The sequence below is a fragment of the Camellia sinensis genome, unplaced genomic scaffold (assembly GCF_055761805.1).
Source record: "Camellia sinensis isolate YWXY unplaced genomic scaffold, ASM5576180v1 Unanchor3, whole genome shotgun sequence".
NCBI classification, from domain to species: Eukaryota; Viridiplantae; Streptophyta; class Magnoliopsida; order Ericales; family Theaceae; genus Camellia; species Camellia sinensis.
In genome coordinates, this window is record NW_028129178.1 from 2,350,589 (window position 1) to 2,366,831 (window position 16,243).

Below are 16,243 nucleotides of genomic sequence, written 5' to 3' on the forward strand. Positions count from 1 at the left end.
AAAAATGAATGTGTATTTGGCTTTGGCTTTGGCTTTGGCTGTGAACATTGAAAAAAAAAAAAAAAAAAGAAAAAAAAAAGGCGTCAAAATGGGTGGGGAAAAACCCAAACCCATTAGGGGATAGAGAGGATAGTCCCCATGGGAGATGGGGAATAGAGAGTGGGGAAAAATTACAATAGAGAAATGAGGATGAAGAATTAATATCCACCTCATTACCTTCCATTACCATTCCTAGTAAAAAGGTAAAAAGAATAGTTTAATAGAATGTTTTATTTTATTGACTATTTTAACCTTAACCCATCTCAAACATCCTAGTACAACCCCATAATTGAGAAGAAATAAACCACCACCACAAATAGTAGTTAAACCTCATACCTCATACCACAAACCGTGTTACACAACTACTGAGTTAAATATTCAATAATAACAAAGCTATTTTTTAGCATTTGCTAAAGGTATCAAGTTTTTTAGCATTGTATTCTAAAAAAACAGCTGTCAAGCCCAATCTAGTGATGATGTAATATCTTCTTCCGCCATCGCACAAACCACTTACTTCAATATCAAGTAGCATCCCTTTCTTTATTTAAAAAATAAAAAATAATAAAATAATAACAATTTTGTCCAAAATTTGCAATCAATAACAACAAAAAATTTAAAATTCTGAATAATTTTCTAAGTACTTCTTTAGTGTCTAAGCTTCTTATTTGACATATAGGTCAGTTTGTTTTGGAGTATAATGGATGGGAGGAAATTAGGATGGATGTGGGGTTATTTAGTGTTGTCTTTGTTTGTAGTATTGAGGAAGAGATTAGAATGAAAGAGGGGATTAAGATGGAGGTTAGAAGGGGGATTCGGATGGAGGAGATGGAGGTGGAGGTAGTATTAGAAAAATAGTGAGGGGATTAAAAAAAATTTTATTTTTTACAAATTGAGAATTTTTTTTTAAACATTAATGTTTAATTTTTTATATTTTTTTATTTATTTTATTATTTTATATAAAAATAATTTAACAATTCCTACATTAATAACTATCATCAAAATAAATATAATTTTACTTAATCTCTTCACTATTAATCCTCTCATTATTAACGTTCTCACAATAAATCTCTTCCATTATACTTTTGAAAACAAACGGGATCATAAGGCTCTCTAGAGGATGCCCTCACACTCTCCAAAATAGTTTGCTGTCAGTTAGCCTCTCTGTGTATTGTCAACACTGCTTTTGCTTTGTATCAGGAGAGCAAAGACAACCAAACATGATGCAAAGGAGTCTCTGCTTTCTCAATTCCATCAGATCTTCTAGTTTCTCTTCTTTATCTAAGGTTGCTCTTTGACTTCTCCTTAGTATCTGTTCTTAACAATCCCAAGGAATTTGAAAATAAAAACAAGAATAATATTCAAACAGAGGATAAAAGAAAGTCAAAAGAATATTTTGTTAATGTTATAAGTTTCAACTATTATATGGGGCTGCTTATAAGGATTGTTCATCAGTGTTTTTATTCAAAAATAAACAGAAAAAAAATATATATATGCTATAATGCTTGATACAACTTTATTTATTATTTATAAAACAAATATAACTTAAATGAATTAAAATATAGATATCGAGAAGTTAAGAAGAAGAAGAAGAAAAAAAAAAAAAAATTAAGAAAGAAATATTTTTAACGTCTGTTTTCTTATTATCAAACAGCCCTTTGGATGGTTGTATCAAGGTTTTTGTGCTGAATGATCTGAACAACCATTCCATCAAACGGTTTGAGTAATCACCGATCAGAAAGAAACAAAATGAAAACTGTATACAATCTTCTTGTTTCTATGAATATATATATATATATATATATATATTTGTTTTTATGTTTTTATGTTTATTTTGCAGATTGGAGCTTACTATGCATCTCGGGCTGCATCTTCCCTCCAACAAGCCTTCGAACCATCTGCTCACCGGTAACTGCATATATCAGAAATATTTTATAAGGATTTTGTTTTTCTTTTTCTTTTTTTCCAGATAGGAGAAAGATTTTATAAGTTAAAAACTGATAATTAAAAGGTAAATAATTAAAAACATTTCTCTCATAATTTGTTGGCAATCAACTTTTTAGTTTATTTAAATTATTTTTCCCTGATAAACTCTAAGTAAAATTACACAAAATAATCTAACATAATTTGTTAATTATACAAATGAAAAAATAATCAGCTTGTTTGGTTTGGATTTTTAGGATTTACTTTTTAGAAAATTGAAATTTTTTTTTCCTTTTTTTTTAATGAATATTTTTAATATTCTATGCAGTTTGTTTTTAATTTTTAGATACACTTAACATAAATACACTTAAAAAGTATAATATTTATAAAAAAAAATCTTTAGAAAATTCACTAAATACCAAAAATAGAAAAAAAAAAAGAGAATTCAGTACATTTTTTGTATTCTTGTGTATTTATTGATTTTTAGATTTTTTTTTTACAAATATTTTACTTTTTAGGTACATCTAAGTAATGTACATTTAAAAAAGTAAAAAAATTGTTTAAAATTTTAAAAATATTCACTAAAAACAAAAACAAAAAACTCAATTCTAAAAAATTAAATCCAGAACCAAACAAACTGAATGCATTTTTAGTTGTACACGAAAATTTATATTTTTTCTTATTTGTTCTTGTGTCTTTATAATATTTACATTACTTTCAGCGCTTTTAATCTTTCTAAAAGTAAGTTAGTATAATTATATTAAAATTATGAAACTTACTGTATTTTCTCCAAATCTATAGAAAATGTCAGTATAATATATCTTTTTTTCATTAATCAAAATATCAGTTAATCGTTTACTTCTTCGTCTTCCTGAATCGGCTTTGTGGTATGAAAAGCAGTAGTAGTGACGATGAGGACAATGATATTGATTGGAACAATCTTGGATTCAGTGCCAAGCCGACCGATTATATGTATGTGACAAAATGCTTGGCAGATGGGATTTTCGAACAAGGCCAACTTAACCCCTATGGAAACATTGAATTGAACCCTTTTGCCGCAGTCTTGAACTATGGCCAGGTGAGAAGCTCCACCCCCCAATTCCCTCCCCAATCTCAACTTCAAATGCTTTCATGTTTTGTTACTCTTAATTAACTCACAAAATGTCACACATATTTTACGTATAATTCCTATCCCTCGAATATGATTCTTGTAGTTCTTCAAATTGTACAAGATTCTTTTACCATACACATTTACTTGGCCAAAAATGGTGAAATAAGTAGGAAAAAAGTAAATCCAAGTCTGTGTGAATAATATTTGAGAGCTAAAATTATTGACTACTCAAGAATTTGGGCAACTGAAAATTGTGGACATTTCAAAAAAACAAAAACAAAAACAAAAAAAAAAAACAAAAGGAAGAAGGAGACACAGAAAAAAAGAAAATTTTGGACATTGTAAACTCAGCTAATGTAATTTTTTTTTTTTTGAACGAGGCTTATGTAATTTGGAAATAATGCATTTACTTGACAAGTTAGCATCCAAGTGTTTTGGTTAATCGGTAGAAGTATTTCAAGAGTCCCATAATGACGAGGAGAAAAAACATACAATGAAATCTTATAATAGAATTTTTCTTTGCTGATAAAAAAAAAATAGGGAAAAGATTGACCCTTGGACTTTCTAGGTGGAAGTTGTACAAGAGTAGCCAACTGAAAAAGTTAGGATCAAAGTTTAAAGTAAGTTTATGTGTTGTCCAGGAAAAAGTAGTCAAGAGACAAAGTAATATTATACAATTTTTTAATTTTATTTTTTATAAATTTTATTTGCATAGTTATGTGATGTGCATTAACAAAAATTTAAGTTGGACTACTAGAGTCATTTGATAGGAATAGCTCAATGCTATTTTATCTTCTCTTTTCTTTTTTTCTTTTTTTCTTAATTGTTAGTTTATTTTGGTGTGATTTAATATGCAAAAATGTGATTTAATAAGGTGTCTCTATAATTCATTTATTTTGGCACCTTGTATTGTTGGTTTGAAAATCCAAAACAGGGGTTGTTTGAAGGAACAAAAGCATTCAGGAGAAAAGATGGGAGGGTCTTCCTCTTCCGCCCAGATCAGAACGCAATCCGAATGCAGTTCGGCGCTGAAAGAATGTGCATGCCCTCCCCCTCCATTTCTCAATTCATTCATGCCATTAAACAAACTGCTCTCGCTAACAGGCGTTGGGTAATCCTTTCTCTCCCTCACAACAAAATATGCATGTATATCGTAAGTAATTTTTTTATGTAGTATGTAATTTTTATTTATTTTTTTATTTTTGGGAAATTTTGATTAGATTCCGCCTATGGGAAAAGGGTCTCTTTATATAAGGCCTTTGCTCATAGGAAGTGGGCCTATACTGGGTTTGGCTCCATCACTTGAATATACCTTCCTTGTCTATGCTTCCCCAGTTGGCAACTATTTCAAGGTCTCATCTTATCTTTCTCTCTGTTTCTTTATTTTTCTTTCTTGTTCCTTGATAACAAACAGAGAAGCTTATATATGGTCTTGTGTTCTGTATATACAGGAAGGTTTGTCACCGTTGAACTTATATATCGAGGATGAATTCCATCGTGCCACTCATGGTGGAGTTGGAGGTGTCAAGTCCATCACCAATTATGCCCCGGTAAACAAATCCATTCATCTTCTCTATGTGAAATGCCAACAAGTTATCAACATCTTCAATTTTACTTTATTTTTATCTGAATGAAGGATTTTTTTTTTTTTTTTTTGGGTAAGGCAATTGGGATTGGGTTATCGTTTTCATTTCATAACGACGCTCCTCAGTTGTAAAAATATTGATTCTCCTTTACATAATGCTCTCCAACCATATGATATTATGTGAATTTTGAAATATGGGAACCTTGAGGCTCAATTATTTCATGTAATTAAACGGCTTATATGCGTGGGCACACACTGTGTGTGTGAAATAGTTAGATAAATCATGACAGTTATTAAATTTGAATAAGTTAGATCTAAAAAGAGGTATTTTGGCAATCAGATAAGGACAATTTTCATAGAGGAAAAAATTGTGACCAAACTTCATGTTCTGACCTGTACACTTTATACAATAGTATAGATGAATGCAAATCAGTTTTTGAAGTATGTACTAGTTAATTTAAACATATTGTCATACTATGATTCTTTGGCAAAAAATAATGTTTGAACGCCTTTTATGGCTCATACTGCATTTCCAAGAACTAAAATAAGGTTGTGGATGCATTTTTTTTTTTTAACGGATCCTCAACTAATCATAATCGGTTTTTTTTTTTTTTTGGTTGGTGTTGTTGTTGTTGTAGGTTTTGAGTGCATTAACTAGAGCAAAGAACAGAGGATTTTCTGATGTGATATACCTTGATTCGGTTCATAAGAAAAACATAGAGGAGGCTACTTCTTGTAACGTTTTTGTGGTGAAGGTAATGTTGAACTTAGGTTCTTGGTTATTTGTTCAAAAAAAATAAATAAATAAAAAGGTTCCTGTTTATAAAATTTCTTGTAAATTACGTTAGTAACCATTTTTCCTTCCTTGAATATGGAAGTGAGTATGAAAATTATCTACAATTGCAAGCTTCATTTCTAACTTTGTCCACCAAAGACTTTGAATCATGTGAAAACCAAGTTGTTCTACATCAAGGTAAAGAGACAAAATGATTATTATGGAGAAGGGAGAGACAAAATGATTTTATTTTATTTTTAAAGTTTGAATAAATTACAAATACACTTCCTGAGATTTATTTAAAATAAGGATTGCCTCCCGTGATTTGAAAAATTACAAATATTTTCTTATCATAATTTTTTATTTAATAGAATTAACTAAAAAAAGGAAATTCCTAACTACTCTCATAGACAATAATAAAATTACCTAAATTATTAATTGAAATAAATTTTTAATATCATTAAAAACTATTAATTGATTTCATGATTTATTAATAAAATGGGCTATGGCAAGTGTAATTTCCATAACCACATAAGGCAATTCATATTTTAAGCAAGTCATAGGAGTGTATTTGTAATTTACTCTTTAATTTTTGTTTTTCAGTATTTATATTTTACAAAAAAAAAAAAATTTAACTTACGTTTCTTTTGATTGTAGTTCTTAGAATTAAACAACTTTATGTGGAGTGTAGACTGAAGTATATATCACCTTCACAGGGCAATCTTATTTCAACTCCTTCTACCAGTGGAACTATTCTTCCCGGGGTCACACGAAAAACCGTTATAGACATTGCCCGTGATCATGGTTACAAGGTAACTGATCTAGCAACACACAACAATTATATTAGTCAAATTTCTTACCTACTGCAAATTTATCATTTTTTTGTTTAACAATTTCCCCAAACCAGGTTGAGGAACGTGCTGTTCCGGTGGAGGAATTGCTTGATGGTGATGAAGTTTTCTGCACAGGAACTGCTGTTGGTGTTGCTCCTGTAGGTAATATCACATATAAGGGTAGAAGGTATGTGTGGCTATGCTAGTTACATTTTTCTCTTGGCATCATATGGTAAAAAACACAAATCGATCAAAAATGAATCATGAGCTTAATTGTAAAAACTTCAAAACAAAATTCTTTTAGTTTTCCATTTTAGGTAATTATGCTGTCTAAGATTTCAGATTTGATTTGCATTTGAAGTGGATTAAATCTTTTGTCATTTAATTGTTGACTCTTCGTTAATATTAAGTACTGGAGAGGGCAGATTCTTTTTTTTACTATTAGTGGATGATTTAGAATCAAATTTTAAAAGATTTTAGGATAATTAGGATAAGAAGGTATTATGCAAATTAATAACATTGATAATGTGAAGACACTACCAACGAAAAAAAAAATGCTAATAACAATAGATAAGGATTGAAGGCTTAGAAACATCTTTAGCACTTCCAAACAAAACTTAACCAAATGCTTCGATTTTCATGTCTTTGTATATGCAGAGTTGAATACAAAATAGAAGGTCAGCTTGTTAGTCGAGATCTGTACTCCATACTTGTAGGGATTCAAACAGGTATTATAGAAGACAAGAAGGGATGGCTTCTTGAGATCGAATGAGCTTTCTGTGTCCTCACAATTGCAGCAACAAAATAAGTACTGATGTGATGCCTACTCTTTTGCTGGTTTATTCCATTTAATGGATATGGATGTGCAATATTCGAAACGACTATTTCATCTTGTTCTTTATCAGAGAATAAGTGTGTGCATGGAAGCGCCGTCTCTGCTTTCACTTAGCTTCTTCAGTTTGTAAAAATGGGGTTTTTGATTATTGTTTGTTTTGTAAATTGCTTAATCTCTCATAGATGGTACCATTTATTATAATATTAACGTTTCATGTTTGGTTGATGTTTCACATAGGTAGAAAACATCAACACCAAACTATATTATCAAATTATGATCCAAAAAAAAGAAAACTATATTATCAAATTGTCTCAAGTTAATTATCTAAACAGGATTCAATTAACCCTTTGTGTGCTACACTACACCGTGCCTTGTATGTTAATTTTTAATTTTTTAATTTTTAATTTTTATTTAGTTATTTGTGTATTTATGAGTTTTTTTACTTTAGAACTTGAAACAAGGTTCACTACATTAATATTATAGGTGCCACAGTTAGTAAAATATATTTACTTTTATAGAATTATTTAAATTAAAAGTATTATTATTTTATATGTACAGTACAAGTGTCAATGTTAGAGTGGATCTAGTCATTAGAACACTTGATATTGCAAGATATGAGCCATGTTCTTCTTCTCCGAAGTTAAGATAAGTTACAAAATGAGAAGAATGTGGTAGGAGGCAAGATGTATCTAGAACAAGTGGTTATGTATGGTGAAATATGCAGCACTACAAGACTAATTCAGAAGTTCTGAAAAAATAATGTATGAACATAAAAAAATTATATAAAATAACATGGCTTAAAACTCATTGCATCTCACCATCATGATTATATTAAAACTCATGCACTCTTTTAAGATTATTTTTGGTAGGTTATATGTTCATCCTATGTAGAAATCATTTTTAAGTGTTGACGTTGTGCTTCCGCAGAGATGAAAGCGTAGAGGATTGTAACACCCTAACTTTTATTACTCAAATAACATTATCATAACCTTTAATTAGTCCATTTCAATAACGATAGAAATGCAAAAACAATAAAGAATGAATAAATTACAATATCCTCTCTCGTATACATAAAATGAAATACAGTAGGCTTACATCAACGAACAACGATAAACTAAATAAACAAAGGGATTAACGCTCTTTACAACGCATTGGCATTCTACCTATAATTATAATGTCCCCTAGCCAACAAATAAAGAACTTCAAGTCTTCCACAAGTCTTCACTCCATACCTAAAAAATTATTAGTAACGTGGGATGAATATAAAGGTTCAATAGAGATCCCAATGATCCTAAACAATAGCAACATATAAATAGCTATGATCATGAATGCTCCACATGTATATATATATATATAGGTAATGACATTTCGTATTCCAAAATATATTTGCGTAGTACATTTTCTCAAAGATCGTCTTTAACAGTACAAGAACAACCATTTTAATTCAAAAGAATCTCGCAATAACTTTTGTTTATCAAAAACAAGTTTACACATTCAAAACAGGCTCTCATACATACCAACTATCCCCATTATGGATCTCGACCCTTTATTACATTATTACAATCTCATAAATCGATTAGACAAATAAATTCGCCATGTGTTCCAACACACTACAGTAACAAGGACAACTACTAGATTTTATGGCCTTAAGCACAAGGGCAAATAACACACACACATATATATATATGAAAGTAAACTAAACAAAACTGTGATTGTTGATTTTTGACCTCACAACCAAACTAGATCTCCTAGCCGAGATCTAAGGAACTTAGCCATAGGGTATACGGAAGAAAATATTAAGCCCAACACCTACATACAAGAAGACAACAAACATCGGTGGCTCGTCCACCCAGAGACACTTTGATGATCACGTCAGTCAATTTATCTCAAAGATAACAACTCAATTACAATACTCACAAAGTAAAACATACCTTACACCAACGGAGGTGCCTTACTTTTATAGTCAACAGTGCCCTCATCCCCTAAAAGTCTTACTTCATAAGACTCTATCATTCACAAGGATAATATTTATTTTGGACTTCTATTATTCAGGTTAGAATGAACTCTCTTTAGAGTCTTATCTCTACCCAAACAGAGAGCCACAAACCATCTAGAACTCTTGTCATGTTATTCAAACATCTTGGATTCAGATATGATGGCACCATATCTTAGCATCTCAGTTCATCCACGTGGCACCTTGGCCAACAACCTCAGCCATGTGGATAACCCTAAAAATATGTCCCCACAACTGCCCCTAGGTTCTATTACCTCGACATCCTAAGGTGATGGAACTTACACCATCTATCCTCCTAACATGTTTGCTAACAACACGATGAAGGGTGCCTCTCCGACCGAGATCATGACTTGTCAACATCAGGAAACAAGGACTCAAGTGTCCACTCAAGAATCAAGAATCAATATGTTATGTCTTATCCAAGTCCAACATCTCAACTGAGATCACATCACTTGCCAAGGTCATCACCTGCTAGTTCAAGAACTCTAAGGGTCCAAGATTCGAAAACTGTCAAGTCATAACAAACTCAACTGTCTCGTTGACGTGTTACTCCCCACTAGTGCATACTCATCATGCCATAAACACATCCCATCAATTTTGCCTCATGCCACCTGACGTCACCTAACGTCACCTAATGTCAGCCAAGGCACATCTTCCAAGGTGTTTGAAATCATTTCAACTTACTGCCCTTTCTCATTCCACAAAACTCCTCCCTCTCTCTCCGTCCTTTCATTTCTCATGTATGACCACCTTCTCTCTTCTCTCAGAATTTCTCTCTCTAGAATTCTCTCACGCCACCATTGTTTCCCTTTCAAGCTTTTCCATGAAACTGCTTCGTTCTCCTTCTTTAGTGACTGAACCATCCTAATACCCCGACTAAAAGCTTCGCCTCACTCTGGTGAACTAGACTCCGACATCCATTGATCCTAAATCTACCCGTAAGTCATCAACTCCTCATTTTTCAGTTTCGATTTTCTTTTCCTTTTTCACCGTTCATGTTCTTGAGCAATTCTTCGCAAATTCCTTATATCTTTCAATTTATATCCTTGTTGTATTCTGGTTCCACACACTTTGCACTTGATTCTACATATTCTTATCAAATTCAGATGTAATCTCAATGTTTCAAACACATTCCTAAGTTTTTGCATTTTGACTCTTCTGTATGCTTTAAACTCCAAATCTAGTTTCTTTACTGTTGTTGTTTCGAGATTTCTTGCATTCTTGCCACTGTCTTACACACTTAATGATAGAAATTAGGATTTGTTTAGACGTTAAGAAAACAGGACTTAGAACACCCCTAGAAATTTCCAGAATCCTCAAGCCAAAACACCCAAGAAGAACCTCCAGAAACCCTAGGTCTATAACACCTCGGAAACCAAAATCACTCTAGTCAATTTGCATCGAAATACTCTCCTCGAGATCATGGGTATGCACTTAAAATCGCAAACTTCCACCAAGAATTCGACATCCTTGCCAATGTCTATATTAGACTAGCAAGTGAGAATGACTCCATCATGCTTGGGGAGGATTACATGTCTTTCTCCCTGGTATTGATCATAGAGGGTAAAATTAGATTCCCCCTTAGCATTCTATTTCGAGAAATGATGCACTACTACCAACTCAACCCCATGTAGCTACTCATTAACACCTTTGGAATCATTAACAATATAGCCGAGTTATGTCGCTGACACAATGCTAGGCTTACACTACCCAATGTCCAGTGTTTCTACACAATGTGTAGTCTCAAATTCACCAGTAGCATCTCCTATTATCTCAAACCAAGATCCACCGCCTACAAAATGATAGCTGACCTTCTAGACTCCAATAAGGTTGTTAGGGAAGACTATCTCATCATCTCAAGCAACTAAAAATTTGCTTCAGACGACAACTTTTATCTCTATCCCTTGCGCAGAGGGATCTTTGGGGATCATGAGGGTAAGCACTTAGTTACCTAGATCACACACTTTTTAAATCAACATTCCATACTTAGTTAAATTCTAATATGTTTCTTCTTTGCTTTACAAATATGCCTCAACCCAGTAAATCTTTTCGCAAGGCTTACGTCAAGCGGAAAGACCTCACCAGGCTCTTGAAGCTACCTATCAACAAGAGTAAAGCTTCTCTCCTTCTGAACTATATCCCGACATATAAGTCCCTACTTCCTGACATTCTGTAGGACTCCATCTTCAGCAACAACACCAATAACCTCAACTCACCTAGACCAGGGCTCCACATCTGACCCCATCAATCAACCATCCAACTCAGCCCCATCACAACACATTCTGTCATCCCAGCACCAACATCATCGCCGACCTTCTAATGCACCTGTAGGCAGGACCAAAAGAAAAAAATGCCGAGGCCTTGACTTGCTGGCATATGACCCTAAAAACCCACCTCTTGCCCTTCCTACATTCAGATTCAGCATTGTGTAACAATCACCACCACCTTAGACGAAATAGGATGCAAGGTAACCGTTATAGATAACCTTATTGGCGACATCTCTAACATCATCACCATTCAATCCACTACATCGTCACCATCAATCCAAAAAAAAAAAAAAAAGGTCAAAAAGGCAAAGGCCAAGCCTAAACAAACCATCACTCCCTCCTCTGAAAAGAAGGATCCTGAAGATAGCTTGTCCATCCCTCAAATGGCACCCGACAAACTCCCAACCTCGGGCTCTGCAGAGGCGCCCAAGTCGAAGTGATTCCGCTCCTTGGACCCCAAGGTCTCCGAAGATGATTCTTGCTTCTCTGAGATCATTGTTAGCGACTGACCTCTAAAGGTCGGTGACAGTGCCCAAAAGCATCCCGAGGTCGCTGTTGCTCTCTCCACCGTCCTACTTCTACCCACCGACATGGCAAACATCCCCGAGTACAATGAGTACGAGCACTTTGCCATGATGATGTGAAATTATATTTTGGTAAGGTTCTTTACTTTATTTCTAGCATTCAACACTTAGAATTGTTTTGCTTATCTAACACTTTGCTCCTTTCGTAGTCTGTCCTGCATGTAGGAATGGCAACGGGGCGGGGCGGGGTGGGGCCGGGGATCACACTCCTCGTCCCCGATCCCCGATGGTCAAATTTCCCCCGGTCCCGGCCTCGGCCCCGATCCCCGACGGGAAAGCCATCACCGCCACCGCCACCGCCCCCGCCCCCGCCCCCTAACGGGGATCGGGTTTCCCCGACCCCGAACATTCCCTACCAAAAAAAAAAAAAAAAACCTTTAGAAAATACAACAACAACTGTGTAAATCAGATCTGAAATTTGTGTAGAGTCCACCAAATCAAATCTAATAGAGAGAATATAATCAATGGAATATTCAAGAAATTAACAAAGAATAGAAATTACATTAGTGTGTCTATATGTACACGCCATAACACATTTATTTCCTTTGGTGGACCAAAACAAAAAATTGAAAATAGAGCTCCTTCAGTTTTCTTCTTCAGCTTGCTCAACTGCTTCGGCACTACGATCACTGCCAAAATCAAGTTATTATTCGGTGATAACGGAGTCGCCACCTCAACCGCCGTGTAATGAGACAGATCTGAAACAGATCTGAAATTTGTAAAACAGATCTGAGACAGATCTGAACCAGATCTGAAAACCAAAAAAAAAAAAAAAAATCTGATCGGCAGTGCGAGACGCGGTGGTGGTGAGAGACGCTGTGGTGGTGGTGCGAGGTGGAGGTGACGGGAGGAGGAGCCGACTGCGTAGCAATCTGTAAAGTGAAGAGAGAGAGTGAGTGAGTGAGAGAAGAGAGAGAGATCATAGATCAGAGATGCGTTTTGGGAACTTTGACAACTATATAATAGATATAAAATAGATAGGAAGGAGGGTTTTATTATCAGAGATAATATAATAGATATATAATAGATTAGAGGAAGGGGGTTTTATTTCGGGGAGAAACGGGGCGGGGAATGGGGCCGGGGACGGGACGGGCCGGGTCTGGGGCTGTGAAAGTGATTCCCGTCCCCGGCTCGAATTTAATCGGGGTTTCAAATTTAAATACCATCCCCAGCCCGTCGGGGGTATTTTTCGGAGAAAAACCACTCTTATCGGGGACGGGGGGTCGGGTCCCCGTCAGGCCGGTTTCGAATTGCCATCCCTACCCGCATGCGCACTCCTTCTTGACCTAACATGAGTTGGCCAAGAAGGATCTAACTAAAAAGACTCAGGAGGTCGCTGACTATCTCACCATGCTCAATGAATCCGAGAAACGGCAAGAGAAACAAAGACCAATAATGAACTCAACCAAGGTCAAGCCAAGAAGGCTAAAACGGCTACAAAGGCCGCTGAAAAGTGGGCTACCATGGCCGAGAAGAAACTCACCGCGGTGTTAGCCTCAAAAAAGAAAGAGATTGAAGAGGTCGATGCCAAGGCCTACGAAGAAAGGAAAGCCGATGGGAGGGACCTTTACAAAAAATAGGTCGACGTAACTGTAGACACCACATTTTTGACTGTCCTCAAGACTTGGACGTCACCGTTTGAACACTCGGTGATCATCCACGTTTGTGTTCGTCTTGAGTTCCCGGAGGTCTCGGCTACGCGCCTTGCCTTAGGACCTCTCGTCTCGACTGTGTTGTGTTTGGTTTTGCACCAAACACTTGTGTTTTTGTTTGGAGAGCAGGGAATGGCTTGTTGGCCATCCCCACTCCTCACCGGCCATGGCTTGAGGCCACCGGCCGTGTCTTCTTGCCACCGACCATTGGTGATGGCCGGTCAGCACTTTGTGTGGTCGACCGACCATTTAGTTGGCCGATGGCCTCCTTTTCTGGCCGGTACCACATTTTTGCCTCTTGCAGGCATGGTGCATGCCAGCTGTGCCAGCTGGGATGCACAGACCCTACCCCCACACACGTGTGTGGCTGTTTTGGCCCCTTTGCACCCTTTTTTATCCAAACTTCTTCTAGAAGATTGCACCCTTTGCTCAAGCTTCTTAAAGAAGCTTCACCCTTTGTCTTAGCTTCCTCAAGAAGTTTACACCCTTAGCTTAGCTTTCCTTGGAAGACTTGACCCCTTTAGGATAGCTTCTCTTGGAAGCTTAGCCTTTTCCATGGTCTATATAAGGAGACCTCTCTTCTCCATTTGGGAGGTTCAGCAAAATCAGACCTAAAACATATATATTCTGACATATATATCTTCTCTCTCGATATCTCCCTCTCTCTCTTCATTTTGTGTGTGTTTGAGGGCCTAAAAGTGTATTTAGTTCTTAGTTTTGTACTAAGACACCTACTATTACACCATACTTCAACTTTGGAGGTCTTGAGGGTCTGTTCTTGGAGCTTTGGGTCGGTTTTGATCAGAAGAAGAGGGCTGAGCTTGCTGTTCTTGAAGTGTTCTTCAAGGGTAACACTATTTACTTTATATTCCCAATCTTGCACTAGTCTTTAACCTATCTTGCATACTGATTTAAGCTTTGTGTATAACTAAAAAAAGTATTGTATTTTCCTTCTTAGGATCTTTCATTAAGGTCGTTTCAGTGTTGGGGGTCGACCTCCCCCTCTTAGGCCTTGTTTGGCCCCTTTTTGTGCTCTCTTTGATAAGCTTTGGGAAGTTTTGTGTATTGGCCTTTTCACCATTGAAATCCAGTGGATTTTCAATGGTGAAGAAGGGGTTTTGAAGTCTTGCATAGGGGAGGGACACCCCTCTTCCTTGGTCTCTCTTTTGTTTGCATTTTTGGTTCATAAGGGTAGCATGTATGCTTAGTTGCTTTTGGCTTCATTTCAGAGGTTTTTGGGTGTTATTTGGTCATATTATATCTCTGTTTTTGGTCGGATTAATGGCCCCTTGCATGCTTAATATACTTGCTATGTATTCCCTTATTTTGCCTAGAAGTGCATCATGCACTTAGCCTACCATGCTCTCATGTTTTTGCCTTGCTTTGTGAAGCGTTTGGTCATGTTTCATCATGCTTGAGGTCTGTTAGGGATTGATTTGGTCATACCTTTCATGCTTTGTATAGCCCCTTTGCATTCTAGCATGTTGACATCGGGTGTGTGAGTCATTAGCATGCATTACCTTGGCTATTTCAGTGATTTGGAATCACTTATTATGTCATTTCAGTCCATGTTTTGTGCTTACATGCTTACATTTGTTCTCCTTTCAATGCCTTGAAGAGGTGTGGTCTCATGCTCCATGTTTGGGCTTTTGTGCATGCCTATGTGTTCGAGTCATTCGAGCTACCATAACAGTGGGTTTTGGGACTTGTTTTGGTGCATTGTAACTCCGTTTTTGGTTGCATAGTCCATACCATGTTTGCTTGGGATAGGTGTTGGGCAATGCTCTCTTTTGTGGCCTTGAAGGCCTTCTGTTTCGCACCCATTCCCTAGCATGTTTTGGCATCATTCTTCACATGCTTTTCAGAGTTTAACATGAGTGTTTAACGTCCATGTATATCGCCTTCAAGTATGCCTAGAGTTGCCCCCTTCCATGCTTAGATGATGAACCTTGTTGTGTGCATGTTTGCATGCATAATTGGTGCTCTTTTGCACCATCTTTGGCCACTATTTTTGGGGCATGGCTGAGGTCTCCCATTTCAGTTTAAGACCACCCTTGTATATAATTGCATACTTGGCATGATGTATATTGCATTACATTAGTTGCATGCTTGCATTATATCTTGTTTGCATTTTTGCATATTGCTTAGCTAATGGCATCACGTGACCTTGTTGCATACTTGGCATACTAATGTGACATTAGATTAGCTTGTATGTCTTGGTAGTATTATATTGTATATGGCATACATGCATTGCATCTTGTTTGGTTTGGGGTGTCAAACCAAACTTGGGGAATGAGGCGTGTTCGTACTTAAAGTGACGAAACACGTCTCACTCCTCGGTCGCCAATGCCCTTGACCCCAACATGATAGGGCATAAGGCATTCATTTCTTTTATGCATGCATTCACCTCTTTTATGCATGCATTCACATTAAGTTGCAAACTTGGTGCCTTAGGCCATCATGCATCGAAATGCGTGATTGGTGGCCCGAGTACCGAGGGTCACACTCCCATGAGTCCATAGCATGATTGGGAGAGTGGCCATGCATACATTGCTTTGAATTTCCTTGTCATGCACTGTCTGCCCTCTGTTGCTGTTAAAAACAGGTTTCCGCAGGAAGAATTGGCCG

General features: G+C 36.2%; 1 protein-coding gene across 4 annotated transcripts; it reads left to right on the top strand.

Annotated features, from left to right (window-relative positions):
- Positions 1-662: 662 nt before the first annotated feature.
- LOC114281259 (branched-chain-amino-acid aminotransferase 2, chloroplastic) lies at positions 663-7,441 on the top strand. 4 transcript variants are annotated; one of them, XM_028223708.2, is made up of 10 exons: positions 663-1,322; positions 1,877-1,944; positions 2,857-3,037; positions 4,005-4,181; positions 4,291-4,422; positions 4,522-4,620; positions 5,294-5,410; positions 6,147-6,242; positions 6,338-6,450; positions 6,921-7,441. In XM_028223708.2, exons 1-10 carry the CDS (start codon positions 1,257-1,259, stop codon positions 7,033-7,035), a joined length of 1,164 nt encoding a protein of 387 aa, XP_028079509.1. In that variant the 5' UTR covers positions 663-1,256; the 3' UTR covers positions 7,036-7,441. The 4 variants fall into 4 exon arrangements, with proteins under 4 accessions (XP_028079509.1, XP_082768568.1, XP_028079510.1 ...); XM_082912442.1 differs by having other exon boundaries at positions 6,338-6,425; XM_028223709.2 differs by having other exon boundaries at positions 2,860-3,037.
- Positions 7,442-16,243: the final 8,802 nt, after the last annotated feature.

What these genes read in the sequence shown, in the direction of transcription:
- LOC114281259 (XM_028223708.2), top strand. Translation starts at nt 1,257, where the DNA reads ATGATGCAAAGGAGTCTCTGCTTTCTCAATTCCATCAGATCTTCTAGT. An exon ending in CTCTCGCTAACAGGCGTTGG is followed by an intron (nt 4,182 to 4,290) that starts GTAATCCTTTCT and finishes AATTTTGATTAG; the next exon opens with ATTCCGCCTATGGGAAAAGG. An exon ending in GTAACGTTTTTGTGGTGAAG is followed by an intron (nt 5,411 to 6,146) that starts GTAATGTTGAAC and finishes TCACCTTCACAG; the next exon opens with GGCAATCTTATTTCAACTCC.